Source organism: Gavialis gangeticus, unplaced genomic scaffold, assembly GCF_001723915.1.
Source record: "Gavialis gangeticus isolate Ggan-Ray unplaced genomic scaffold, GavGan_comp1, whole genome shotgun sequence".
NCBI lineage: Eukaryota > Metazoa > Chordata > Crocodylia > Gavialidae > Gavialis > Gavialis gangeticus.
This window is the reverse complement of record NW_017729034.1, coordinates 19,167,772-19,177,139: the sequence shown is the minus strand read 5'-3', so window position 1 is coordinate 19,177,139 and position 9,368 is coordinate 19,167,772. Positions and strand designations below refer to the sequence as shown.

The window sequence follows — 9,368 nt, the reverse complement described above, 5'->3', positions numbered from 1 at the left end:
TTTTTTTTTTTTTTTTTTTTTGTATATAAGCCTGGAGGAGAGTGGAAGTGTTCAGCAGGATGATGCTTGTTCTGGGAATGATGACAGGTTATTCATATAAGCATCTTTTTTTCTTTAATTCTGAGGAATATCGACAATCCAAGCTTACAAAAGCATGTACATGCCTAATGCATCAGGGTGGGAGAAGACTGCTGGAGGAGTGCTACTTCTAGAGAGGAACACTGGGGGGGGGTTGTTTTGTTTGGGATTTTTGTTGGGAGGGGGAGTTTTAGGTTTAACATGAGTGGGTGGTGGGGAATGTAGCATCCATTACTTATCCCCATCTTATGGTCCCTTTCTCTTCCTTATATCACTCCCATCTCTCATTCTACATCTCTTCACCTTAGACAGTTTGACCCCTCTTCAATCTTTCTCACACTTTCCCCACCTTCTTTACCTCCTGCCCTCACCCTTTCTATCCCCTGTAGAACATGTGCCACTTCAGAGATTTACAGCAGTCTTCAAACTTTTTTTCAGTTTGTCACTCATCTTCCCCCTGGCTCTTGCTGAAATCTGGCTTAAACTTTCCAAAAGGTTGGGAAGACAAAGCCAAACTGCAAAGAGGTCAGAGTTTAGAACAATGGAAACTGAAAGCCAGAAAAGGCAATCTGATGCTAATAAGTGGCTTGTCTCTCTTTATCCTTGCTTGATCTTGGATTCCTATGCAACTAAACTCTAAAGTTTTTAGCTACAGGGATTGTGTGACATCCGGGCTGGGTAGGGAAGTCTTGTTTCTCTTTGGACTTAATCCACCATGTGACTCATGGAGTTGTCAGCTTTGGGATAAATCTGGGGAGTGCCTTTTGAACAGACAAAAGGAAATCTGTATGCTGCAGGAAAAATCTTACAGAAACAAATAATTATCCTGTTTATCTTGTCTGCTTCTAGCACAATGCTATTGGGACTCATTTCCCTTTTTAATGCCTTTTGAATTTAAACCTAGAGGTAGTAGAAGAAGCAACATCAGTTACATGAGGGTGCATTTTTAAAGATCTGACTTGCTACTGGACAGACATGAAAGTGGCATATACCAAAACCACCACATAGAATAGAACAGCAGGTTCTCTTCCCACTTTCTGTTGGACTCATGTGTAGCCTCTTTGTTCAATTATAAAGCATTTGGGAAGCTAACTTTCCTCTGTACACCCTTCACCCTCCTTCTTCCTCCCCCGACCCCACTGATCTATGCTGATAAATATAGAGGTATGCACACTACGTGGGTCACTTCACCCACTGCTGAAATGCAGCCAAGTGTAAGCTAGTTCTTGGCAGCTTTCTGCCACTACTCAGCAACATTCCACAATGGCACAGGACAGAGGATGAAGAACTGCCCCACGCCCCACAGCAACAGCAAAGGGAAATTGGGGGTAGAAAACTCTTGACTCTTGCAATATGATCTAGTGAATGGTGTGTCGTGGCCAGACTTTAACATCAACTGGAGTCGGTCAAGAGTAATTCCACCAACACTTATGATATACAGGTGTCCCTCTGCAATGAGAGGTGAGAATAAGATCCTGTGTTCCTGTCTAGGCCCCAGATGTTTAAAACCCGTGCTTAACACCAGAAATCTACACTTAACTACCTAAAAAACGTGTTCTGATTTGTGAAAGCCATTGTAGGGGGGGGGGAAATATTTCCTATTTTAAATCTGTATTTGGCATGTCTCTCAATCTTTGCCCTAGAATTTATGCCAGGCCTATTAATCTAGTATTTGATTTACCTAAACATCTGAGGGTTAAGAATCCTACACCTTTTTTTTTTTTTAACATCTATTTAAAAAGTAGCCACCTAAAATCTTCTGCTCACTTATTCCCCAGGCATTTGGCTTGATGAGAGCACCATTGCCAGGTCCTTTGCCAATAACACGTGCTCAAAGGTTGAAATCCAGTGTAAACTGCAGTTCTCTCTCCTGGCCATTTCCAATGCCCATTTCTTTCATATCATTTTAGGTTTCATTATGCAGTATTCCCCCTTCCCTGGTTCCCCACTTTCCTTCTTGCTTCTCCTCCATAAACTCTTTTTTAAATTCCTTTCTAAACTCCTATTTTCCTTTTGAATAAAACCACAGCTATGGGTGCAAGCAACTGTAAGTCAAACTAGAGTACCACAGCAGCTGCATGCTAAGAGGAAGGCTTATCCTTCTCCCTAGTGCAAATAAGAGCAAAGCTCATAAATTCCCTTGTGTCAAATACTGCACAACACATGCAAGTAGACTATAAAACGTTGGGACTTTCCATGGCCTACTATTAACTGTGAGTGGTTTCACTGGCACAGAACTTGAAGGATGTAGGTGAATCCCAGCCCCCACACATTTACAGAGCCTCTGAAATCACTAGTTCTGCTCATGGGGCTTAATTCTCTCGTTGGCAAAGATGTAGCTATTTCAATGAAATGGTCAAAAGATGATGCCAGAACAAGCTGTGGAGGAAGGGGCAGGCTGCACATCGCATTAGAGGTACCTTTTAATGTAGCACAGAGGGATGGTGTCTGTATGGCTGGTCCCTAGGCAGACTAGGTTCTTTGGGTGGATGTGGTATCTTTTATTAGACCAACTAAATAGTTGGAGAAATTGTTCCTTGGAAGCTTTCGGGCATAGAGAGAGCCTGTTGGTTTTTTTTTTGGGGTACAATAGAAGCCAAAATGCAGGTCTGTGAAAATGCAAATACTGGGCAGTGAGGATCAGAGGGAATGGGATGCAATAGGTGAGAGAGATGGGTAGGTGGGGGGGGGAGGAGGATGTTAAATTGGTGATAAACTGTAGCCCTGTTCTACCTGGAAAATGTGGCATTGTTTGCTTCTGAATGACTCATTTTAACACTATTGGAGGACTACAACGGTGTCTTGTAGTGTATGTATTCACTGTCATCTTTGGCCTGAGGGGAAGGGCAGGGAGAAGCAAGGGGTATTAAAATTCAAATATGTGCCTCCTTGACCCAGTTAGTGAAACTTTTGTGACCACTTGCTGTAATTGAATTAGATGCACCAACCTATCCAGGCAAAGTTATCTCCAATCAGTAAGTTGGCTGCCTAGCAATTGTCTTTGTTTGTTTTTTGGGGGGTTTTTGTTTTTTTTGGGGGGTGGTATTTGTATGTTAATCTGTATAATACCTTGTTCTTTGACTTCCAATACGCCCAGGCGAGCTGGTCTGGAATGGGTGTACTGTACTTGTCTGTCTTACAGTTGTTCCAGGTGGAAAAGCAGTTGATGCTGCTACCACTTGCCATGCCTCCAAACTTTGGGATTTGTGGGCAACCCTGCTGGCTGGGTGTGGTTCTGCAAGCTAGGTGACTTTGTTAGTCAGCTCTGCTCTAGATCAGCATTTTCTCAACCCATGGGTCAGAACCCAAAACTGGGTTGCAAGAATATAGGAAAGGGTTGCAAACAAAATTAAGAAATGGATTCTTCTCTAAAAGAGGAAAGCAGGGTGGTTTTTCCCTTGCAGGCTGGCCGAGTTCCAGCTCGGAGGGGAGGGGGCCTGCCCCATAGGAGGTCAGGAGTGAGGGGCACTGGGTTGGGACTGGTTGCTAATATTTACAAATGGGTGCTGGTGTATTTGGGGGGGGGGAGTTGAGAACCACTGCTCTAGATTTGCTTACTGTCACATAGTGCAAAACCAGGAACAGTGCCCAGGTGTCCTTGCCTTCTGTATATGTGAATTTTTGAAGCAGTAGGGTGCTCTTGCTCTTGCCTCCCAGGAAGAATGGAGGCTGCTTTATATGGTGGGGCAGGCAGTAAGAACATCTGAGTTTCTCCTAAAAGATTATAGCAGGTTGAGGCCAACAGCTAGTCAGTATGCTGAGCAGCACAAAAAGTGACCTAATGGTAGCATGAATGGGTGCTCTTCAGCTGTGTTTGCTTGCCTCCCATGAGACTTGTGAGCAAACAGAGGCATCCCAGATGGTCAGGAGAAGAAAATTTTATATTTATATTTTCCATGCTAATGTTGCACAAGGTAAAGTGTTCAGAGGAGAGGCCAAGAACCTAAGGCCTGGACATGACTTCTGAACTCTGGTGTATGTGAACTTTGGTACATCCCTGGAATTACTAACAAATCTGATCTTAAAGTACACTTCAAAGATATGAAATCTATGGTACTTTGAATGTTTGGCATACACTATCCTATGATGCATCTCATAAAAACCATTATTAGTGGCCTTTGTTATGCATGCCATAGGCCAAAGATGGCCCCATGGAACTATACAAGACATGAAAATACACTTATTAACTGGGAAGGAGGACTGTTTCGAGTAGCCTTGCCACAGGTGCTATAATTACTCTACACACAAGCTTGTGTAAGTTATGCTAATGGAAAGCAATAAAGAGGCTAGACTTGCTTGTCAGGTTGCTACACGCAGAGCTACTCCAGGTTGTATTCTGAACACTGCAGTTAGCATGTGTGGGCTTCAAGCTTGGTCAGAGTGCTCCACCTGTATCTTGTCCAGAGATGACAACTGTCAGTAAAAGAAACTAGTCATGTCTTTTAGCCACAAAAGTTAGTGTCTGATGGGGGGGCGGAGGGAGCACAAATGTTGAGGTCCAGGTTTGTGGAGAAGAGGCAAATGATGATTTTTCTAGCATCCTGTTTAACTGGATTTTGGAGTACACCAGTAAGTCTGTTCAACCTGTAGTGCAATACTAGGCCTCTGCCAGTTTGGCCTTAGTGGCTGCATGCATAGTTGCTGCACAGTAACTGAAATTACTGTGCAGTACAGGCAGTGTCTATACATGCACACCTATGCTTCACAGTAAATAGCATGACTTATGCTGACTTGGGTGTAAACTTTGATACCTGCATGATGCAGGTATCAAATTTTATGCCCAATTCAGTTACTGTACAGTATCACATGTAGATGCTTTACTGTGTAGTAACACTGGACTGACTTGAGACTAACTTTTTAACCTTAGTCCTAAACTGGTCCACAGCATTACTGCACTTTTAATGCCTGCATGTATAGACACTGGCCTACACCAGTTTGCTGTGTAGTAAACTTCAGTGCACAGTAAATGCCTTCCCCTCTTCCCATATGTATCTTTTCTTCCACCCCCTACAGGTTATGACTTTGCAGCTGTCTTGGAGTGGTTTGCAGAGCGGGTTGACCGCATCATTCTCCTCTTTGACGCTCACAAGCTGGACATCTCGGATGAGTTCTCTGAGGTCATCAAGGCCCTGAAGAACCATGAGGACAAGATGAGGGTGGTGCTCAACAAAGCTGACCAAATTGAGACCCAGCAGTTGATGCGGGTGTATGGTGCCCTCATGTGGTCCCTGGGCAAGATTGTCAACACACCAGAGGTGATCAGGGTCTATATTGGCTCCTTCTGGTCCCACCCACTGCTCATCCCTGATAACCGCAAGCTGTTTGAAGCAGAGGAGCAGGACCTGTTCAGGGATATTCAAAGCCTACCCCGCAACGCAGCCCTGCGGAAGCTGAATGATCTCATCAAGCGTGCACGGTTAGCCAAGGTGGGTTGTCTTGAGTTTTTTGTAGTGTTTGGTAGGTGGAGGATGGGTGTTGGCTGTTCCATCTCACTGAGCTGGTGGCTCATATCCACTGCACATTGTTCTGTTGGATGTTGGTATGTTCATTGCCAGGCCATGATGAAAAATAATGCCCAGGTAATCCTTATCCCTATAATCTGTGGAGGCATAGAATGAAACAAAACTGTCAACAATATTACCAGTACACCTAAGGGGTATAGTCTAAATATTACCATTCCTCACTAGCAGATCAATAGGTGCACAAATGAAAATGGCATGTATTTGTACTGCAGCAGTAATCAGCAAAGATGAGCAGGGAGAAATAACTGTTCTAAGGAATAAAAAGGAAAAATGGAAAAGGATATTTTTGCATCTAACTGTAGCTGTATGTGTACCATCTATTGATGATAAAGCTTAGATAATCCCTCCTAACACTCTTCCTGTTTCTATCTCTTGGGATACCCTTCAGGTCCATGCCTACATCATTAGCTCCCTAAAGAAGGAAATGCCCTCGGTGTTTGGTAAAGACAACAAAAAGAAGGAGCTTGTGAACAACTTGGGGGAGATCTATGCCCGGATTGAACGTGAGCACCAGATCTCGCCAGGAGACTTCCCAAACCTGAGAAAGATGCAGGTAAGCACAAGATGAACCAGGCTAGACCACTGAACACTGAAGGCAAGAGCACTACAGCAGCTGAGTAGGTCAGAAAGGATGCTGAACTTGTGCTGGTGGAAGTGTGAAGGGATGCTAATAGTACAGAAGCAAACATTCTGTTGTATTCTATCTGGACATCAAAATTTCCTGCAATGGCAGACTTAAAAGCCTTTGGCAGACAGAAAATGCATTCACTTCTAGAGTCTGACGCAACCTCTTATACTAATTGTTTAGCTCCTTGTGTCACTTATTCTAGGCCTTGGGCTTACAACTTTCACTGCCTCATCAGTACATGTAATACCCCTTGTTTTACAAGAGATTGTTGAAGTTCTTACCCACACACCCTAGAGGCTAAACCTTTGCACTCTTTCTTCATACTTTTTTTTTCTTGCAAAGAGATTGAGCCAGAAAGCTGATATGAGAAGAGGTGTGTCTGTCTCTCTCCCTCAGTCTTGAAAAAGAGAAGCACATTTTGCTGTGCTACACCCAGAGGACCTGATGTAATGTCCACTTTAAGTCAGCAGACTAGCATTGGATCAGGGTCTTGAATATGCTAACAGGCAATGATCTGAACAGATACAGCATTGGCTTCCATCCAGGCAGCCTGTTTCCAATTAGTGCACTGTTGAAGTCATTAACAGATCTCCACGGAGCAGATAGGAGGAGTTCCTTCACAGCAGGTTCCAAGTCCTTGAGAGCATGGCCTTGTAGTGTGGACCTTTTTAGAAATTCAAGTTCATTGGCTATTAAGATGTGAATGTTATGCCACTCTTTGCAGTAAATGGACTTTGTTTTAATAAGTAGAGGCTGAAGGATAAGGCTGTAGATTAATCACCTGCTCAGTAGAGGATGAAGTTGTAATACTTGCTCTAAAGACTTTTTACTTGCTGTGAAAATTAGGCACTCTGTCATACCAGGTAAGACTAAGACCATAATTGTAGTGGAACAACAGCAGCCTCATCCAACTAGGTATTCAGCCCCTTATGCAGTGTGGGAAGATTCGTGCCTTATCCATGCAGGTAAGCAGCTCATGCCCTGATTTACAGAAGAGAGAATGAAATCAATAGATACCCCTCAGGTACTCTAAGTTAGCAGTGTGTGCAAAAGGCATGCTGTTGAAATACGGCAACACTACAGTTGGTTCTGAAACTGAGGTAGGCTGAATTTCTGTTGGTGTTGTTTTTGCTTTATTTTGTTTTTGGTACTATGAAATGGTACACTTCAAGATGAGGAGAGCAACCTATTTGCACACAGTAGCAGGGAATAGCACACTCCATAGTAGATGCCATAAAATACTATTGTTTTATGTCTGAGACCTGTGGCTTGAGGGTGAAAGCTACTACCATATTGGTAAAAAAGCTCTGACCTCCCTCCTTGGACCACAGCATCAGGGATACAAGTCTGGAACATGCGGCAAAAGCAGTGTTGATGTGGTGGCTTATTGGCAAACATGGCTAAGTTGCATTCATGCTCACTAACATTGTTTTTTCTTCTTCAAGGACCAGCTACAGGCTCAAGACTTTAGCAAGTTCCAGCCACTGAAAAGCAAACTGCTAGAGACAGTGGAAGACATGCTGGCAAATGACATTGCACAGCTCATGGTGCTGGTACGCCAAGAAGAGTCCCAAAGACCTGTCCAGATGGTGAAGGGAGGAGCCTTTGAAGGCACCTTGCATGGTCCATTTGGACACGGCTATGGGGAAGGAGCAGGAGAAGGAATCGATGATGCAGAATGGGTGGTAGCCAGGGACAAGCCCATGTACGATGAGATCTTTTACACGCTCTCACCTGTTGATGGTAAAATCACTGGGGCCAATGCCAAGAAAGAGATGGTGAGGTCCAAGCTGCCTAACACTGTGCTGGGCAAGATATGGAAACTGGCTGACATCGACAAGGATGGGATGCTGGATGATGAAGAGTTTGCCTTGGCCAATCATCTCATAAAGGTCAAGTTGGAGGGTCATGAGCTCCCAAATGAGCTTCCCTCCCATCTCCTCCCTCCTTCCAAGAGAAAACTAACAGAGTGAAGGAGAGGTCACCAGAGCAAGAGGGGAGGGAAAAGAGGGAGGTCCAGAGATGCAAGTTTACTTAAATTATACTGCTAGATGTGAAATCACCTTTTGGATTTATAATGTTGTTCATGTATAAAGGAAAACCTAAAGTAAAACAACAGCTCAACCCTTTCTCATGATAATATGCAATTAACTCTTCCTATGTCATATCCTTGCTTCCTAATGTGTAGTTTTATACAGATGAAGGAAAGGAAAGAGGTAATGGAAGAAGCTGGTGAATCTGGGTAGAGGAAAGAACTGAATGGGTTGTCTTCCAAGACTGGGTTGAATTAGGCACAAAGATTTGGAGGATAATTTCTGGCCATTCCTGAGCTTCATCTGTTTCTTGTGGTGTTTGAATTGGTCTCTGCCATGTTCTAAGATTTGCAAAATTCCTGTTAATAAAGGAGAAGCCACACAAAGGTCCCCAAGCTGTGGATCAAAGAAAATGGCATTTCATAATTAAGTGAGCCAATACCAAATCTCCAAATACAAGCACCCATGACCAGTGCAGATGTCTAAAACTTCAACCAGCTTTTTAGATCTGAGTTTTGTGTGGGTTTTTTTTTTTTGGTTTTTGTTCTGTTTTTACAAGTAGCCCCTGTCTCTCTGGGCTGAACCAAAAGAGCAGATCAGAACTTACCCAAATGTATAGGTGCTTTAGAAATCTTGATCTGAATGCAACAGCTAGAATTCTCCCATTACTGGCGGGAGAAGTCCTTTAGAACTACTGAGCACCTCTCTCTCCCATGGACTCCCAGTGGGATTCTTACTCTCAGGGCATGGCTAAGCAAATACTAATACAACCAAAAGGAAAATTTGAGAGGAGGGGACAAAGGTATTCCCTACATAGTTTAAATCTTTTTAGGAGGCAGATATCAGATGCTCCAGAAGGGAGGAATTTCCTTGGCTTTACCACCCCCAAATAATACATGGGGCTGGGCTTGTTGGGCAGCGAATAGCCTTTCTCCTGCCTGTAAAGTGACCAGTTTACCTTTCATTGCAGAAGTATGTATAGTGCATACTGCATGCCCATGTTCTTATCTTAAATGTAACCCCACACTCTCAGATGAATAATCTGTTACTGAATGTGTGCTTGTGAGCAATAGCCCTTGCTCATTTCCCAAATGATTACGCTTTATC

General features: G+C 43.5%; 1 protein-coding gene across 1 annotated transcript in view; it reads left to right on the top strand.

The window, feature by feature from the left end:
* The window catches only part of EHD3 (EH domain containing 3), a 34,750-nt gene extending 26,382 nt beyond the window's left edge, over window positions 1–8,368 (top strand). The window contains exons 4-6 of the mRNA XM_019527085.1: window positions 5,092–5,504; window positions 5,989–6,153; window positions 7,674–8,368. Of these exons, the coding sequence (XP_019382630.1) occupies window positions 5,092–5,504; window positions 5,989–6,153; window positions 7,674–8,201 (1,106 nt within the window). The 3' untranslated portion in view covers window positions 8,202–8,368. The remainder of the gene's footprint in view (window positions 1–5,091; window positions 5,505–5,988; window positions 6,154–7,673) is intronic.
* Window positions 8,369–9,368: the final 1,000 nt, after the last annotated feature.